Raw genomic sequence first — 19,338 nt, 5'->3', positions numbered from 1 at the left:
ATCTATAATTCTTAAAATAATTGTTATGCTTTTTGTGAATGTTTATCGTGAGTAATTTAGTAAATTTTTAGCAAATTCCCCGGAAGTTTGCGGGGGGTATGCTAGTTCTGAACGTCACATGCTAATGTAAAAAGCTGTTTTTTTATATAAATATGAACTTGATTGAACAAAACATGCATGTATTGTATAACATAATGTCCTAGGTGTGTCATCTGATGAAGATCATCAAAGGTTAGTGCTGCATTTAGCTGTCTTCTGGGTTTTTGTGACATTATATGCTAGCTTGAAAAATGAGTGTCTGATTATTTATGGCTTGGTACTCTGCTGACATAATCTAATGTTTTGCTTTCGCTGTAAAGCCTTTTCGAAATCGGACAGTGTGGTTAGATAAAGGAGAGTCTTGTCTTTAAAATGCTGTGAAATAGTCATATGTTTGAAAAATTGAAGTTTTTGTATTTTTGAGGAATTTGTAATTCGCGCCACGCCTATCATTGGATATTGGAGCAGGTGTTCCGCTAGCGGAACGTCTAGATGTAAGAGGTTTTAATCAATGTTATTTCCTTCTCTTTTTCCCAGGCCTCCCGTTAACCAGGTCAACTCCCATTGGCCACAACTTAACAAGTGACCTTATTGGTCAAAACTTAAACTTCAAAGTAAAACAAGCTATTCACTTATACATTAAATACATATTTCTTTAAAAAGCATAATGCATTAACAACATTACAGTTTAGGAGCAATTCAATCATCTTTTAAATATAATACCAATTAATTGTAACAAATAAACTCAAAACTTGGTTCAAACAAGGGTATTACATGTACATGTATATCTATGCGGTATGTGGAGTCAGAGAGATTCTCACGGTCTGCGAGAACCAGGTCTCCTGAAAAATCGATTTGTATATCAACAAGACAAAACATAACTAAATAAAGGTTAAATAAAAAGGCACTGCTATTCCTTTTAATCACATTGTATATGTGGTCGCAGAGATTTACTGTAAACAGAGAATAGAGATGTACAGAACATAAAAATGTATGGTTTATTATGTTTAAACACATAGTAATAGAGAAAAATAGGATTCTCTATCATATGATTTCTAACAATAAAAAGCTGTAAAACGTTATGGCTATTTAAAGCATTACAGGATCATTATATACATCTAGCATACAGACAATGTTAACACAACAGTTTATTTGTTACATTGAAAAATCCATAGTAATTTTTGTTACTAAAAGCAGTTTTATTATGCTACAAATTGTAAAACGTATTTTTGTAGTCTGTGACAGTGGTGATATCCTTCACTGCTGCTGAAGGTATCTGACATCAGAGTACACTGCATCCTCTCTGCTGGTCTTCTCTCTTGCTCTTTTAGAGGAGGAGGACTTCTTCTTGGGGGTGAAACTCACAGCTGCATAGTTCAACACGTCACTGTCTTGATTCTGAGGCGGGTGGAGCCATAAGGAAATACATTATGATGATAGCATGATCTACTATATAATGTTTCTATTCTCCTGTGGAAGAAAACACTCTACAAGAGACATGACTGTTCAGACATTACACACACTACAATGACCTGACAGTCAGTGGAACAGAGACAGAAGTTCCATGGAAAAATGAACAGCGATCACAAAGATCAGTAGGCTACATCTAGTACAGTGACGTATTACTTCCAAGAAAGTTTAATAACACAAAATGCACAAATAAGCTGAATACTAGCTGTAAGGAAAGTTAAATGGCAGTTTCTTGTAAAAACAAAAAATATACTGTAAATGTTAACATATTTACCTGATTGCCCTGGGACGTTGGGACATCAGTCCTCCCTTCATAGAGATTGAAATAAAGTAAGGCCAGCTATTATTTTTTATGACAATCTATTTTTAACCTCATGTAGTTAATTAACAGTGCTTATATGTTGGACATTGAACTGATATTTACAGAATGTACATTGCATAGAGATGCATAAAACTTTAGATTCATCAGCTATAACATTAGATACATTGGATACATTAGATATAAAGTAATACCTATGCTATCTCTGTTCAGAGTCTTGCACAGCGCCCAGACAAGTAGAAAGGTCACTATCCCCAGAACGATATTGGAGACGACCAAGGCCAGAACAGTAGGACTCAGATCAAATGGAGAATCATGCTCTGGAACTGTGGAAAGGGCATCAGAGAATTCATGTTGTATTCATGAGCGCTTAGGAAGATCATCAAACAGTAAAGTATGACATCAAAAGCTGATGGTGATATTGTATATGTCACGATCGTCGTAGTGATTGGACCAAAATGCAGCGGGTATGTGAATGCTCATCTTAACTTTATTTGAACACTACACAAAACAAGAAAAAAATGAATGACAGCTAGACAGTTTACAGGCAACCCACAGCAGTGCAAAAACAACTTCCCACAAAAGACAGGTGGAAAAAGGGCTACCTAAGTATGACTCCCAATCAGCAACAACGATGTACAGCTGTCCCTGATTGAGAGCCATACCAGGCAAACACAAAGAAATACACAACACAGAAAGAACATAGAAATACAAAACATAGAACAATACCCAAAAACCCCGACAACACAAAACAAACACACCCCTGCCACGCCCTGACCAAACTACAATAACAAATAACCCCTTATACTGGTCAGGACGTGACAGTATAGCTTGTTGAGACAAGTTAATGAGATCATTTGGAGGTAGGCCGTTTGCATGAATATACTGTATTGTTGGGGATATTTACAGATTAAATGGGATTTACCTTGAATGTTCAGCTTGGTCCCATTCCCAAACAGTATCTCCCCACATGAGGCCACAGCACAGTAGTAAGTCCCAGCATCAGAGAGGCTGAGGTTCCTCTTGGGGAGGTTGAAGACACAACTCTGTGTAGGAGACCCAGCCTCAGGGCTCTTCTCACACTGATCACTCGTGTCTACATGGGTGTAAATTATTCCTGGACGGGATTCTCCTGAGCTATGTCTGAACCAATAGACACTGTGTTCTCCTGCACAGGTCTCAGTGTGTATTGTACAGTTCAGAGTCACAGAGTCTCTTGGCTGGACTGACTCAGACACAGGCTGCTGGAGCACAGTCATGTTTCTGGACCCTGAACCTGACAAGAAGATCAATTAACCCATTGAATCTCTAGAATATTACTGTAGACTGTGTTCAAACTCAACATTTTCTAAATAAATATCTCATCTGATTAAGATATTAACTCATATTTTCACCGTATATCTGTAAATTTACCTTTTACTAAGAGAATGGCTCCTTCTCCCAACTCCACCTTGTTGCCATAAGCGCTTCCACAGAAGTATGTGCCTGAATCAGAGAGCTGCATGTCTGAGATCCTTAGGTGATTCTTTTCTTGGCCATTTTCCACTGAGAATCGAGGGTTATCCTTAAACTCATGGTAAAATGTTGCGTTCCTGTCAAACTTAAAGACGGTTGAGAAGAGTTGAAGCTTATCTCCCAAGGGTTGCTTGTACCAGGAGAAATGCATGGCTATGTGGCCTTCATAGAAGCAGTGCACAATCACTGTGTCTCCAACGTTGGCTGATATGAAACCACTGTCCTGAAGTATGGATGAGGACTCATTACCAGCTACTACATCTATTAAGGAAGATGAACAATATAGTATATTTGCTGTTACATACCCAAAATACAACTTAGAATATTCAAAGTGTCTGTAAAGTATTACATGTGATATCTCAAGCATCCAAATCAAGGGCGGACATCTCATAAGCAGAGAAATATAAAAGTTGGACTTACCCATCTCTACAAGAAGTGGAAATATCAGACACAGTGTGATCCTCTTTGAAGGTGTCATCCTCCTCACAACCTGTCTTGAGTGGAAAAAGTCCACCTATGTAGACAACACTTCAACAATGGAGTTACAGGTGATTGGTTGAACTGGACGCATCATTTTTGTTGACGCCTTATTCAGGAAGGACAATCTTCTTCACATTGTACAGTCACAGGCTGGACTGAATCAGAAACACAACGACTGTATTATATTCTTATCCTTATAGATTTAGTAAAAATGCTGTATTAATCATTCAAGTTTGGCATCCCTTATTCTTAATCACTACAGCTACTGTTGTCTACGTCAAGAGACTCATAGTTGTGAACTTGTTGGGAGTATGCATAGAATGACACTGTCATCCACTAGGGCTTCTATCACCACACAGTCACTTCACCTCACTAAAAAACATAAATGGAAAAAAAATCTCTAATTCAGGATTTACACTCATTTGGATTGGATGGATAGAATCCCTCCCCATGATGTTGTTATTGAGGAGGCAGATTCCTCTAGTCCTATAGGTGATGATAATACTTCACTGTTAAAACTGTGTTGTGTTTGACTAAAAACTATAGATCTAGTTGAAATAACCTATTAAATAGCTCAGTGTTTCACAGATTTCAGTCGACTATGTTTAGATGAGCTGCCTCATCAAAAGAGTTGGTTTACGGTTGTTAAAATGGTCAACTTGAAGAGCAAGTAGTATAGCCTACAGTATGAGAGAGCTAAGAGTTCTGAGACATCCGGCTGAAAACCACAGAAAGAGAGAAACAGAGAAAGAGAGAGAGCGAGAGAGAGAGCGAGAGAGAGAGAGAGAGAGAAGGAGAGAGAGAGAGACCAGAGAGAAAGAGAGAGAGAGAGAGGAGAGAGAGAGAGAGGAGAGAAAGAGTAGAGCAGAGAGTAAGAGAGGGAGCAGAGGGTACTGTGTACAAAGCCAACAGGCCCTAAAAAAGCTCAGATACATCCTCATTTTGTGTTCATCACAAACCGCAGAGTAACTGTAAACAGGTTGCTGTGTGTTTGAGGGCGTGCTAGTGGCATGAGAATGGTTTAACACTACAAATTAAAGCTGGAATGCGTAACTTTTTTTGGCGAACCGACCAAATTCACATAAAAATGTGAGTTATAGATCTGTCACTCTCATTGAAAGCAAGTCCATCAAGCGGTAGTTCTGTTTTAAGTGCGCTATTTCTATGTTTCCGTTCTTAAAGCAACAACGTGTAACTTTTGTGCGACCCAACCAAATTCACATCGAAATTTGAGTTATAGATATTTCGTTATTGACATTTTCAACCCGTCCCTGGCCAAGTCTGTAATACCTACAGGTTTCAAGCAGAACACCATAGTCCCTGTGCCCAATAACTCCAAGTTAACCTGCCTAAATGACTACCGACCCGTAGCACTCACGTCTGTAGCCATGAAGTGCTTTGAAAGAATGGTCATGGCTCACATCAACACCATCATTCCAGAAATCCTAGATCCACTCGAATTTGAATACCGCCCCAACAGATCCACAAATGACACAATCTCTATTGCACTCAACATTGCCCTTTCCCACCTGGTCAAAAGGAATACCTACGTGAGAATGCTGTTCATTAACTACAGCTCAGCGTACAACCCAATAGTGCCCTCAAATCTCATCACTAAGCTATGGACCCTGGGACTAAACACCTCCCTTTGCAACTGGATCCTGGACTTCCTGACGGGCTGCCCCCAGTTGGTAAGGTTAGGCAACAACACATCTGCCACGCTGATCCTAAACATGGGGGCCACTCAGGGGTGCGTGCTTAGTCCCCTCCTGTACTCCCTGTTCACCCATGACTGCATGGCCAAGCATGACTCCAACACCATCATTAAGTTTACCGACGACACAACAATGGTAGGCCTGATCACCGACAACGATGAGATAACCTATAGGAAGGAGGTCATAGACCAGGAAGTGTGGTGCCAGGACAACAACCTCTCCCTCAATGTGGTCAAGACAAAAGAGATGATAGTGGACTACAGGAAAAGGAGGGCCGAGCATGCCCCCATTCTCATCGTCAGGGCTGTTGTGGAGCAGGTTGAGAGCTTCAAGTTCCTTGTTGATTAAGGGCTTGTAAGTAAGCATTTCACGGTAAGGTCTACACCTGTTGTATTCGGCGCATGTGACAAATAAAATGTATTTGATTTGATTCATTCTCCATTAAAGCAAGTCTAAGAAGTGGTAGATCTGTTCTATGGTCTATATTTCTATGCTTCCCGTTCTTAAGTTTAGTTTTTGCGTCTTTTACTTTGGTTTTGTACACCAGCTTTAAACAGCTGAAAATACAATATTTTTGGTTATTGAAAAGATATTTCACAGGGGTTTAGGTGGTAAAAGGATTCTCTGCACTATGCATTGCTTGTTTTGTCACCTAAACTTGAAACTAGGTGAACTATTAGAATTTTAGCAACCAGGAAATGGGGTAGCGATTTCTGCATATTGCACCTTTAAAGATCCTGAGTTTGGCCTAAATAAATACATTCAACTTCCTTTGACTTGACTGTTGTTAAATGCTTTATTCATCTTATCACAAGCAAGTCCATTTAAAATGAGTTTGGCAGAGAAGCAATGCACTTAATTCAAGTAGCTACAGTAATTATATGTTACAGTAATACAGATAATAATGTTAATAAAGGGAGAGTTGATAAAAAGAGAATTCATTGGACTGTTTCATTCATCCAGTTCTACTGTCTAATTCCAGCATACACCACTGTCTCCATGTGACCTCTCTGTCTTCTAGACCTGTTCTTCTTGTTGCTCAGATTCAGAGCTACGTAATGGAGATGGTCTGCATCTTGAGCCTGTGAGAAACAATTATAAAGGGGAAGGGGGATTGTGCAGCAGGAAATAATACCATATGTTATTATTTAACATAAACATTTTCATACTTTTATGGTAATACAAAATGTAAGGGATTCTACTTACCCTTGCGTCAGTAGAAGAGACTGCTGGACATGCTGTCAGAGAGACGGATCCTGAAAAGAAACACCCCAAAGATAAAGATGCAACTCCTTCTTCCACTGCAGATACATCTGTAGATGGTGATATTAAAGAAGAGCAACTTCTAAAAGGGAGTCTCTTACCTCTGCACTGCAGACACTTTCTCTGATTCATCTTGTACATGATGCAAGCAAGGACAATGATCAGGATTAACGAGAAAGCCAATCCTACACCCAGGCAGTACACCAAGAGAAGAAGGTCTGCCTTATGGCCTGTGGACATTCAAACATTGATAGAGGACACTCAGAATAGCAAGTAAATGAATATTCTACACAGCAGATTAGTAAAATATATAAAAAGATGCAAGCCGTATCACCTACCTTGAATGTCCAGCTTGGTTCCATTCCCAAACAGTATCTCCCCACATGAGGCCACAGCACAGTAGTAAGTCCCAGCATCAGAGAGGCTGAGGTTCCTCTTGGGGAGGTTGTAGACACAGCTCTGTGTAGGAGACCCAGCCTCAGGTTTCTTCTCACACTGATCACTCCTGTCTCCATGGGAGTAAATGATTCCTGGACGGGATTCTCCTGAGCCATGTCTGAACCAATAGACACTGTGTTCTCCTACACAGGTCTCAGTGTGTATTGTACAGTTCAGAGTCACAGAGTCTCCTGGCTGGACTGACTCAGACACAGGTTGCTGGATAAAAGTCTTTCTCTTTGAAGTTGTGCCTGATAACAAAGTTAAATAACAGATAAAATGTGATAAAATAACTCATTACAAATATTCAGAGGACATACTGTATGTAAAGTAGTTCCCAATGTCCTCTTGTTTTGTGTCAGAAACGTTGAGGTGAAATGTGTTTTTGCCAGCCAACACAGAGAATTGCCCATCATTGAATTCATTGTGGAATTGTACATCACTCTGGTACTTGGAAGATTTAGCAATGTATTGAAGCACCATGCCAGTGGTGAGTTTGTACCACATCATGTAGTTAATGTTCTCACTGGTTATGTGGCAATCAATAGCCACATTGCCTCCTTCTGGAATGAAACACGCTGAACAATTATTTGTGTTTGAGATGTACCTGAATTTAAATAATAAATGGACCATGTTGAAAACACATGTACCAAATATAGTAAGAACCTGTAATGTATGTTTAACAGTTATAAGATTAGTATATTGAGCTAAATGTTACTTACAAGCTTTCCAGATGAAAAGAAAGATGAAGAGTTTGTTCATCTGGGTTGTTCCTTCAAGTGATGATATTGGCCTGTGTGAAATGCAGTCTCTCTACAGAACAGAAGAGAAAGGAAACTTGCTTTTGCTTTCATTGGTTGATCTCCGGTACCGTCTGATCTGGATGGTCAGATTTGATTGGCTGGCCGGTAGGTCATGAATGCAACAAACACTGTGCATTCATGTTGTTGTACAGCTTGAACATGTGTTGCACAACTTTATCACATTGCAAGTTTGAATATGACTGTTTATTTTATTTTTTAACTGAATTTGACTAGTGTGGATTTATCCTTTATTATACCTAATACAGATCATACTGTCTACAATACTATGTACTACAGCCGTCCACCTGAGGGCTTGTCCACCTGAACGTATAAGACATAACCACAAGCATCAATGGATCACTTTACTTCATCTGTTGTTCTTGCCATTGTGGTCCATGGGAGTCATACAGTAGTTGTGACCTTGTTGGCCACATTTTATGACCCTGTCATCCTCGAGGGCTTCTATGACCACCACACAGTCACTTCATAACACAGAGAAACATCTACAGAAACAATGATAATAGTCTTTGCTTAGCCAGCAATATCTCATATACATTTTATTCTCCAATGTATGGACAGATAAAAGCCCTCCCATGATATAAATATGAGGAAACTCATTCTTCTTGTCCCAGATGATGATGATGATACTTTACATCACACTTAAAACTGTCATGTGTGTGGGGCAAAGTACTTCAGAAGTCTAGGTCAAATGACCCAATAGAAAGTTAATTGTGGTTTTTCACAGATTTCAGTTGAATATATATGTAGATATCAAGCTGCCTCATGAAAATAGTGGTCTACTGTTGCTAAAATGGACAACTTGAAGAGCAATTATAGAGTATGTGAAACAACTGACTGACACCACTGAGACATCCTGCTGGAAACCACATAGAGAGAAAGCGAGAGAGAGAGAGAGAGAGAGAGAGAGAGAGAGAGAGAGAGAGATGTTCGGTCGGTCCTGTGCAGAAGGTCAGCAGGCCTCACCAAAGTATAGCTAGCTACAACCTTGTGTTTTGTTCATAGCAGACCACAGCCTACCTGTAAATAGGTTGCTGTGTATGTGAGTGTGTGTCTGGCATGAAATCAGTAGGCCTGTAATCAGTAGGCCTGTAATCAATAGGTCTGTCTTAAAAAAATTAAAATTAAATAACATTACAACAGAATGAGGCCTAACTATAGCCTGTCCTCATTCTGTGGTGGTGGCTGTTGTGCAACTTTCACTATGAGTAGTTCTGTTGCAAGCGGCCTAAATAATTTACCATAGCATGATATGGAACTGCTAGATTTTGACCTAAACATTTGTGTAGCACTAAGGGTCTGTTTCACACCAAGGGGTGTGAACAATACAGGGCCCTAAGGGACAAAGTAGAGAGTATTGTGGGTGCAGGTCAGTCTTCCTGTGTTAAATGTCTATAAGAGGTTAGTTTCCATCAGTGGAAAGTTACTGCAACACCTCCACCTTCACCACAAAGCTTTGTAAACAGACCATAATGTCTGAGACAGTAAAGAACATCCGTCTGTACAACGCGCCATATCATCATAGTATGCAATGAGTTGAACTGATTCAAATTCAAACAGTTGGAAACTATTTATTTTTCTTTACACAATCAACTAGTTTACTGTTGCTTAAATAGGCACAACAAATACAATAAAAATAATATTAATCTGTCGCTGTGTCCTTGAGCAAGGCACTTAACCATAATTGCTCCAGGGGCGCTGTACAATGGTGACCCTGGCTGTGAACCCACTCCCTGTGGGTGTCTCAGGAGGAGTTGGGGTTAGTAAAAAAATAAAATTTTCATTACACACTTGTCTACCAAGACAAATATAAGCACCCCCCTAATTATTATTATTATTATTATTATTATTATTTAAAAAAATATATATAATTGTCAGAGAAGCAGTGCATTCTATTATTTCAACTTTGAATATCAAAAAAGCTATGACCACTGTTTTTATCACATTTGACTGCTTATGCATTCATAGATAGTTAATGAAGATAGAAGTAGTTAATAAAGAGTTATCTAGTATAAAATGATAATTGGTTCATTCATCCAGTTCTACTGTCTAATTCCAGCGTACACCACTGTCTCCATGTGACCTCTCTGTCTTCTAGACCTGTTCTTCTTGTTGCTCAGATTCAGAGCTACGTAATGGAGACTGTCTCCATCTTGGTCCTGTGAAGCACAAAATAGCATTGTTGACATTCAATTATTTTAAATGTAATTTTTTTTTACCCACAATATCGAAGTTGGTTAAAGACAGGCTTCACAATAGACTTCAAACAATATACAATCATTTCTGCTTACCCCTGCATCTGACTGGGTAACTGCAGGACCTCTGGTCTGAGAGACGAGTCCTGAAAAGAATGACACAAAAGATTAGGATACTTCTACTTCTTCCACTGCTGAAACAACAACAAATGGTGACATCAACGAATAGCAAGGGATAGTAACTTACCTCTGCACTGCACACATGTTGTCTTGTTCATCTTGTACATGATGCAAACCAGGACAATGATCAAGGTGAACGTGACACCCAATACAACACCCAGGCAGGACACCAAGACAAGAGGGTCTGTTCTATGGTCTGTTGAAATTCAAACAGTAATAGAAGAAACCAGAATAGCAAGTAAGTGTATGTTCTACACAGTAGACTATACAGTAGATATAAACAAAAATGTAAGCTGTATCATATACCCTCAATGTCCAGCTTGGTCCCGTTCCCAAACAGTATCTCCCCACATGAAGCCACAGCACAGTAGTAAGTCCCTGCATCAGAGAGGCTGAGGTTCCTCTTGGGGAGGTTGTAGACACAGCTCTGTGTAGGAGACCCAGCCTCAGGTCTCTTCTCACACTGATCACTCCTGTCTCCATGGGTGTAAATGATTCCTGGACGGGATTCTCCTGAGCCATGTCTGAACCAATAGACACTGTGTTCTCCTACACAGGTCTCAGTGTATGTTGTACAGTTCAGAGTCACAGAGTCTCCTGGCTGGACTGACTCAGACACAGGCTGCTGGAGCACAGACATGCTGTTGGACTCTGAGTCTGAAGAGAGTGAGTAACTAAAGTAAAACTAAGTGGGTGAAAAACATGAAAAGCCATGTATTCATCACTAGCTTTTGATGAAGCAGTTGTACAAACATACCAACATAAAGGGCCATACATTTTGAAATTGAATAAGCAAATGTTTAGTTACCTTTGACAATTAAAACAGTTCCCTCTCCAAATGTGAGCTCATAGATGGCTGTAGTGGAACAATAGTATGTAGCTGAGTCCCCTGGCTCTGTCTTGGATATGGTCAAGTTACAGCTGTAGTCTCCTCTCCTCACACCCAAACGTTTGGTCTCAGTAAAGTCCTTAATAAAGTTGATGGAATAATAACTATCTTGGCCAACATAAAGAGATGATGTCATGTGGAGGGGTTCCTGTCCAAAACTCTGCTTGAACCAAATAAACCTGGTCACTGACTCATCTGGACAAAAGCAAGTGAGAGTCACAGTATCTCCCAGCTCAGTAACCATCACAGGGGTTGGTTGGATTACGTTTGGTTTGGTAAAAGCACCAACTGTCAAAGGAAACAAACAAAATGGATCAAAAACAAAAACATGGATAAACCATTTCTACCCTTAACAGATAAAACATCCTACTTCACTTATCATATTCAAACTACATCCTACAAGTGATTAAAAAAGGAACAAAATTAAAATGTCTTACACTTACCCAAGTTGATGTAAAACATAAATACTTCTCTATTCATCATTGTAACATTAGTCCCTTCTGCACTGTATAGTGTGTGGGTCTGACAGTGGGAGACTTTATATGCACCTTATATATGATGGCACTTTACATGTACCCATCATACAGTAGGAGGGAACACTGAAACGAGAGAGTTTATTGGCCGACTACAATCTTAGAAGTGTGTCCTCTGGCTTACCATAGTTTGAGCTTCCCGAGAATTACATTTAAGACATTATAAAGCAATTCAGAGTTACTGGATCAAGGCAATCAATATTGGCTTGATTTTTTAAAATGTATTTAACCTTTAAGAACAAATTATCATGTACAATAACGGCTTTTATTTTCTGAGAGAAATTAAATATTTACTGAAAGGATTTCTCTTTTGATGTTTGGACAGGAAACTATATATCTTTAGTGAAATATCTCTAGTGCTGCTCATACAACCAACCCCAACCCAACTAGTAATCCATAATGTGAATTTACCCACCACTGCATAGAAGCTGAATTTCTGGCTCTTGGTTTTCATCATAAGCCCACAACATTAAATACTAATATTAGTTGTTAAAAAAAAGCAAAGAGAAACTACAGTCCATCATTACTTTAAGACATGAAGGTCAGTCAATACGTACAATTTCAAGAACTTTTAAAGTTTCTTCAAGTGCAGTCGCAAAACCATCAAGCGCTATGATGAAACTGGCTCTCATGAGGATCGCCACAGGAATGGAAGACACAGTTACCTCTGCTGCAGAGGATAAGTTCATTAGAGTTACCAGCCTCAGAGAAATTGCAGCCCAAATAAATGCTTGACAGAGTTCAAATAACAGACAAATCTCAACATCAACTGTTCAGAAGAGACTGTTTGAATCAGGTCAAATTGCTGCAAAGAAACCACTACTGAAGGACACCAATAAGAAGAAGAGACACTTGCTTGGGCCAAGAAACATGAACAATGGACATTAGACCGGTGGAAATTTGGCCTTTGGTCTGAAGTCCAAGTTGGAGATTTTTGGTTCCAACTGCCGTATCTTTGTGAGATGCGGTGTGGGTGAACAGATGATCTCTGCATGTGTATTTCCCACCATAAAGCCTGGAGGAGGAGGTGTTATGATGCTTTGCTGGTCACACTGTCTGTGATTTATTTAGATTTCAATGCACACTTAACCAGCATGGCTACCACAGCATTCAGCACCGATACACTATCCCATCTGGTTTGGGCTTAGAGGGACTATTATTTGTTTTTCAACAGGACAATGACCCGACACACCTCCAGGCTGTGTAAATGCTATTTTACCAAGAAGGAGAGTGATGGAGTGCTGCATCAGATGACCTGGGCTCCACAATCCCCCGACCTCAACCAAATTGAGATGGTTTTGGATGAGTTGGACTGCAGAGTGAAGGAAAAGCAGCCAACAAGTGCTCAGCATATGTGGGAACTTCTTCAAGACTGTGTCACGTCCTGACCAGTAAAAGGGGTTATTTGTCATCATAGTTGGTCAGGGCGTGGCAGGGGGGTGTTTGTTTTGTGTGTTTGGGTATTTTGGGTTTAGGTTCTAGTTTTCCTATTTCTATGTTTGAATCTAGTTTTTCTATTTCTATGTGAGTTTTGGGCAATGACCTCCAATTAAAAGCAGCTGGTTGTGGTTGTCTCTAATTGGAGGCCATATTTAGTTGTGTTTGTTTTCACTTGTGTTTGTGGGTGGTTGTTTCTAGTATAGTCTGTGCACCTTACTGGACTGTTTTTGTCATTTGTTTATTTTGATTAAGTGTTTTCTTTAATAAAATAAGATGAGCACTTTACCCGGTGCGTTTTGGTCTCCCTTCAACGACGCTTATGACAGACTGTTTGAAAATAATTCCAGGTGAAGCTGGTTGAGAGAATGCTGGGAGTGTGCAAAGCTGTCATTAAGGCAAAGGGTGGCTACTTGAAGAATCTCAAATATAAACACTATCAAACACTTTTTTGGTTACTACTAGATTCCATATGTGTTATTTCATAGTTCTGATGTCTTCACTATTGTTCAACAATGTAGAAAATAGTAAAAAATAAAGAAAAACCCTTGAATGAGGAGGTGTTCTAAAACTTTTGACCGGTAGAGTATACAGATGAGACGAGTAATGCAAGATATGTAAACATTATTAAAGTGACAATACTAAAGTGACTAGTGATCCATTTATTAAAGTGGCCAATGATTTCAAGTCTGTATGTAGGCAGCAGCCTCTCTGTATTAGGGATTGCTGTTTAACAGTCTGATGGCTTTGAGATAGAAGCTGCTTTTCGGTCTCTCGGTCCCAGCTTTGATGCACCTATACTGACCTCGCCTTCTGGAAGGTAGCGGAGTGAACATGCAGTGTCTCGGGTGGTTGTTATCCTTGATGATATTTGGCCTTCCTGTGACATTGGGTGCTGTAGGTGTCCTGGAGGGCAGGTAGTTTGCCTGCGGTAATGCGATGTGCATACCGCACCACCCTCTGGAGAGCCTTATGGTTGTGGGCGGTGCAGTTTCCGTACTAGGCGGTGATACAGCCCGACAAGATGCTCTCAATTGTGCATCTGTAAAAGTTTGTGAGGGTTTTAGGTGACAAGCCAAATTTCTTCAGCCTCCTGAGGTTGAAGAGGCGTTGCTGCGCCTTCTTTACCATACTGTCTGTGTGGGTGGACCGTTTCAGTTTGTCCGTGATGTGTATGCCGAGGAACTTAAAACTTTTCAGCTTCTCCACTGCTGTCCCATTGATGTGGATAGGGGGGTGCTCCCGCTGCTGTTTCCTGAAGTCCATGATCATGTCTTTTGTTTTGTTGACGTTGAGTGAAGGGTTGTTTTCCTGACACCACACTCCAAGTGCCCTCACCTCCTCCCTGTAGGCTGTCTCGTCATTGTTGGTAATCAAGCCTACTACTGGTGTGTCGTCTGCAAACTTGATGATTGAGTTGGAGGCGTGCATGGCCACGCAGTCATGGGTGAACAGGGAGTACAGGAGGGGGCTGAGCACGCACCCATGTGGGAGGCCCAGTGTTGAGGATCAGCGAAGTGGATATGTTGTTTCCTACATTCGGCCCGTCAGGAAGTCCAGGACCCAATTGCACAGGCCGGGTTGAGACCCAGGGCCTCAAGCTTAATGATTAGCTTGGAGGGTACTATGGTGTTGACTGCTGACCTATAGTCAATGAACAGCATTTTTACATAGGTATTCCTCTTGTCCAGATGGGATAGGGCAGTGTGCAGTGTGATGGCGATTGCATCGTCTGTGGACCTATTGGGGCATTAAGCAAATTGAAGTTGGTCTAGTGTGACAGGTAAGACCGAGGTGATATGATCCTTGACTAGCCTCTCAAAGCATTTCTCGATGACAGAGGTGAGTGCAACGGGGCGGGAGAAATTTAGTCCAGTTACCTTTGCCTTCTTGGGAACAGGAACAATGGTGGCCATCTTGAAGCATGTGAGGACAGCAGACAGGGATAGGGAGAGATTGAATATATCTGTAAACACACCAGCCAGCTGGTCTGCGCATGCTCTGAGGATGTGGCTAGGGATGCCATCTGGGCCGGCAGCCTTGCAAGGGTTAACATGTTTAACTGTCAGACTCACGTCGGCCATGGAGAAGGAGAGCCCACAGTCCTTGGTAGCAGGCTGCGTTGATGGCACTATATTATCCTCAAAGGGGACAAAGAAGGTGTTTAATTTGTCTGGAAGCAAGATGTCGGTGTCCGTGACGTGGCTGGTTTTCCTTTTGTAGTCCGTGATTGTAGACCCTGCCACATACAGTACGTCTCGTGTCTGAGCCATTGAATTGTGACTCCACTTTGTCTCTATACTGACATTTCACTTGTTTGATTGCCTTGCAGAGGGAATAACTACACTGTTTGTATTCGGCTATATTCCCAGTCACCTCTCCATGGTTAAATGCGGTGGTTTGTGCTTTCAGTTTTGCCGCCATCTATCCATGGTTTCTGGTTAGGGTAGGTTTTAATAGTCACAGTAGGTACAACATCTCCTATGCACTTCCTTATAAACTCACTCACCGAATCAGTGTATATGTTGATATTATTCTCTGAGGCTACCCGGAACATGTCCCAGTCCGCGTGATCAAAACAATCTTGAAGCGTGGATTCCAATTGGTCAGACCAGCGTTGAATAGTCCTTAGCACGGGTACATCCTGTTTGAGTTTCTGCCTATAGGAAGGGAGGAGCAAAATGGAGTCGTCTTCAGATTTGCCGAAAGGAGGGTGGGGGAGGGACTTGTATGTATCACAGAATTTAGAGTAGCAGTGATCCAGTGATTTACCAGCGTGAGTGCTACAGTCAATATGCTGATAGAATTTAGGCTGACTTGTTCTCAAATTTTCTTTGTTAGAATCCCCAGCTACAATAAATGCAGCCTCAGGATATATGGTTTCCAGTTTGCATAAAGTCCAGTGAAGTTCTTTGAGGGCCGTCATGGTATCGGTTTGAGGGGGGATATACACGGCTGTGACAATAATGAAAGCAGAATTCCCTTGGGAGATAATACAGTCGGCATTTGATTGTGAGGAACTGGTCTGGTGTTTACCGTCCAGATGAACAGATGAAGAGAGGTGTGAAAAGAGCCCCCCCCCCCCACACACACACACCCTCAAGTCACCTAGGCATTTACTCTTACACACAACTATTTTGCCCATTCAATCTTTTGGCAGGTTGACTGGAAATGTGATGAGACATACTGAGAGAGAGAGAGAGAGAGAGAGAAAGAGAGAGAGAGAGAGAGAGAGAGAGAGAGAGGGAGCATGAGGGACATTTCATCCCCCAGTGTTAGTCTATAAGAGACCCAGTGATGTTCACCTCAGCAGGTCTCCCTCTACACTGAGCTGCTCCTTCCTGTCACTCACACCACAGGAAGTGATGCGTACACTTACTGGCCCCTCCTCTACCTCAGACCCCAATCATATTCTCCTTATAAGGTGCTTCTCGGAATAGGGGGCTGTGACCAGTGCAAAGCCAAGACAGGAAATACTAAGGGTGAATAACATCATGACAAAGGCAATTTTGGTTTAACTCTTCATTTGTCTTTAGAAGTGATCAGTATAATGCAATAGTCTACTGCTGGGTACTTTGTCCCTCAGGGTCACCCTATAAAAAAATAACCAAATCACTAACACACACAACAGAGATCTAAGTTAAGAGAGGCCAACTACTCTGCGGCTCTTAAACAGTTGTGTTTTGACTTCTAACTCCTCCTCTCTAACCACACCCTGTACCACTGAGCTGTGTGGCCTAACTGAGTTGGAGAGAGCTACAGTGGCCCTGAGGTACAACTAACAAACACTACAGAGATATTTACTGTTTTACATTTCAATACGTTTTATTTAACTACACATACAATATAGAATGATTTAAACATGTATTCAAAGATATGGACAACCAATTTTCCTCCTCTTCCATCCTCCTCCACTTTGTCATCTTGTAGCAGCATACACTACATGGGTTCTGACTTCTAAACTTGAAAGATTGTTAATCATCAGGTATCCTATGGAAAGGAGAAGAGCCACAGTCTGGATGCTACACCAAAGGTTAATGGTTATCTGTAGGAGGAATGTATATGGTGGAGTCAATTAAGGTTGAATATGAGCCAGGGGTTTGAAATGTTACTGATTAAGGGAAAGGCAATCACATGGTTGCGGTCACTGATAAAGGTGAAGAGCTGTGGATTAGTGAGGAATGGAGGCCGAGGTCAGGTCAGGTCACATTAAGGGAGAAGGAACAGTTTATTACCCACATCACTTAACTTCCTGCCTGACAATAAAGATGTCATGTTTTGAGGGAAGGAGGAGACTTCACCATAATTGGGGTATGTATACTTGTGCTGGTGTGAATATGTCTTTGTCTCTTCAGCTGTCTGACCCATTAGGTGATAAACTTGGTTTGAGCTTTAATAATCATCCGTGTGTTTTTACTCTGTTAATTTAGAACCTTACACACTATACGGGGGTCCAGCTCCTTCTCTCTTCTCCTCTCTATCTTCCTCTTCTTGGAGGTGAAATTCAGGGCAGCATAATTCAATGCATCGGGATCTTGGTTCTGTAGATTTGCAAACACCATGACAGACTACATTTTCACAGTTTCTGAAATGCTTATATGTCAGTATTTAATGATAAAGTATTTACCTGATCATTTTGTGGTTGTCTTCGAAAATCAGGTCCTGAATTTGATATAAAAGAGACAAGAGAACAGATTAATGGATCATTCCATTCTAGTGAACTCACTGACTCTTCTGATCGATGTCATGGGAAAAAACATCTACATTAAAGGTGTAGTTCACAGGACCAAAATTATCATGAAATGGGCTCCAACCTGTGTTGTGGGTCTCGTCTGATCTTGAGAACCAGGATGAGGATGACTATCAGTAGAACAGCAGTCACAACACCCAGGATCACAACCAGGGGAAGGAGGTACATGGTTCCATCATCATCCTGTCCTACTAGACTGATAGTTCCATTACAATGTCCTATTAGATGACATTTCATTAAATCATTTTTTATATTTTAGTCATTTAGCAGACGCTCTTATCCAGAACAACTTACAGTAGTGAATACATACATTTCATTTATTTTTTTGTACTGGCCCCCCGTGGTAATCAAACCCACAACCCTGGTGTTGCAAACACCATGCTCTACCAACTGAGCCACAGTTGGTGATCCTTTAATGACAGACCTAAACATTTTGTCATGTTTTTCATCTACATGACTCTCTTTAGGTGACTCTGGTGTTTCCTCACCTCCGTTGTGCCCTATAGCATTGCGATTAGTAATAATAGAGAAGTATTTTTTGTTTTCAAAATTATAATGCAAAAAAAATATGTCCATCAATGGTTTGCCTTTGTTTCATGATGACTCCTGATTAGGTTGATACACATTTTCAAATGTATCAAAAGCCAAATAAACAGCTGAAAACTTATGGTGAATTTTTAGAACTGTTGCGTTGACAAAGAACATGTGACTATGTGGATAAAATCCACAGAAATACAGGCCACAGTCAGCTATTTCCACTTTTGGGATTTTGAGAAAGATAGTGGTGTTGTTGCTGAACATTTCAAAATGGCTTCTTTGAAAATCATTGTGAAGATCAGGTGTTGAATTAAAGACGTACATAGATGAGATACACACAGGCTCTGATCCGTTGACTTGCTTGAACCATGCTGTGTGTCCCGCAGCCATTGTAAGATTGGAGCACTGCAAGGTGATGGTATCCCCAGTACAGACCTCCATAGTCTGAGACTGAGAAACGAAAACAGAGACCAAACCTGAAACACATAGAAGGAAGTTAATTACTATAATTGCTGTTATCACATGTACATGTTAGAAATCAGGAAGAAGGGCAGTGGTGCAGTGGTCTAAGGCATGGCATCGCTGTGCTAGCTGTGCCACTAGAGATTCTGTGTTCGAGTCCAGGCTCTGTCACAGCCGGCCGCGACCGGGAGACCCAAGGGGCGACACACAATTGGCCCAGCGTCGTCCGGGTTAGGGGAGGGTTTGGCTGGCAGGGATGTCCTTGTCCCATCGTGCAATAGTGACTACTGTGGCA

General features: G+C 40.9%; 3 protein-coding genes across 3 annotated transcripts; all 3 read right to left on the bottom strand.

Moving 5' to 3' along the window:
• Positions 1-736: 736 nt before the first annotated feature.
• LOC106608735 (uncharacterized) lies at positions 737-3,767 on the bottom strand. The gene is made up of 6 exons (XM_014206840.3): positions 3,764-3,767; positions 3,242-3,604; positions 2,754-3,104; positions 2,023-2,154; positions 1,784-1,818; positions 737-1,437 (listed from the first exon to the last, which is right to left on the bottom strand). Exons 1-6 carry the CDS (start codon positions 3,765-3,767, stop codon positions 1,297-1,299), a joined length of 1,026 nt encoding a protein of 341 aa, XP_014062315.3. The 3' UTR covers positions 737-1,296.
• Positions 3,768-6,321: 2,554 nt separating this feature from the next.
• On the bottom strand, positions 6,322-8,049 carry LOC106608711 (tyrosine-protein phosphatase non-receptor type substrate 1-like). The gene is made up of 5 exons (XM_082977477.1): positions 7,962-8,049; positions 7,140-7,490; positions 6,903-7,031; positions 6,745-6,794; positions 6,322-6,620 (listed from the first exon to the last, which is right to left on the bottom strand). Exons 1-5 carry the CDS (start codon positions 7,999-8,001, stop codon positions 6,504-6,506), a joined length of 687 nt encoding a protein of 228 aa, XP_082833603.1. The 5' UTR covers positions 8,002-8,049; the 3' UTR covers positions 6,322-6,503.
• A 1,590-nt stretch (positions 8,050-9,639) lies between these two features.
• Positions 9,640-11,843, bottom strand: LOC106608792 (uncharacterized). Its single transcript, XM_014206942.3, has 6 exons — positions 11,768-11,843; positions 11,244-11,612; positions 10,742-11,092; positions 10,503-10,631; positions 10,352-10,401; positions 9,640-10,219 (listed from the first exon to the last, which is right to left on the bottom strand). Exons 1-6 carry the CDS (start codon positions 11,805-11,807, stop codon positions 10,103-10,105), a joined length of 1,056 nt encoding a protein of 351 aa, XP_014062417.3. The 5' UTR covers positions 11,808-11,843; the 3' UTR covers positions 9,640-10,102.
• Between the last annotated feature and the right edge of the window lie 7,495 nt (positions 11,844-19,338).

This window comes from Salmo salar, chromosome 07 (assembly GCF_965601325.2).
Source record: "Salmo salar chromosome 07, fSalSal1, whole genome shotgun sequence".
NCBI lineage: Eukaryota > Metazoa > Chordata > Actinopteri > Salmoniformes > Salmonidae > Salmo > Salmo salar.
Note: the sequence above shows the minus strand (reverse complement) of the source record. Positions and strands in the feature narration are given on the sequence as shown.

Coding starts and splice junctions, on each gene's coding strand:
- LOC106608735 (XM_014206840.3), bottom strand. Junction 2,155..2,753: donor GACCAAGCTGAACATTCAAG/GTAAATCCCATT, acceptor CCCTTTCCACAG/TTCCAGAGCATGATTCTCCA. Junction 1,819..2,022: donor TCTGAACAGAGATAGCATAG/GTATTACTTTAT, acceptor ATCTCTATGAAG/GGAGGACTGATGTCCCAACG.
- LOC106608711 (XM_082977477.1), bottom strand. CDS start 8,001: ATGAACAAACTCTTCATCTTTCTTTTCATCTGGAAAGCTT. Junction 7,491..7,961: donor TCTTTTCATCTGGAAAGCTT/GTAAGTAACATT, acceptor CTTTGTTATCAG/GCACAACTTCAAAGAGAAAG. Junction 7,032..7,139: donor AACCAAGCTGGACATTCAAG/GTAGGTGATACG, acceptor GAATGTCCACAG/GCCATAAGGCAGACCTTCTT.
- LOC106608792 (XM_014206942.3), bottom strand. CDS start 11,807: ATGATGAATAGAGAAGTATTTATGTTTTACATCAACTTGG. Junction 11,613..11,767: donor TATGTTTTACATCAACTTGG/GTAAGTGTAAGA, acceptor TTCCTTTGACAG/TTGGTGCTTTTACCAAACCA. Junction 11,093..11,243: donor AACTGTTTTAATTGTCAAAG/GTAACTAAACAT, acceptor CACTCTCTTCAG/ACTCAGAGTCCAACAGCATG.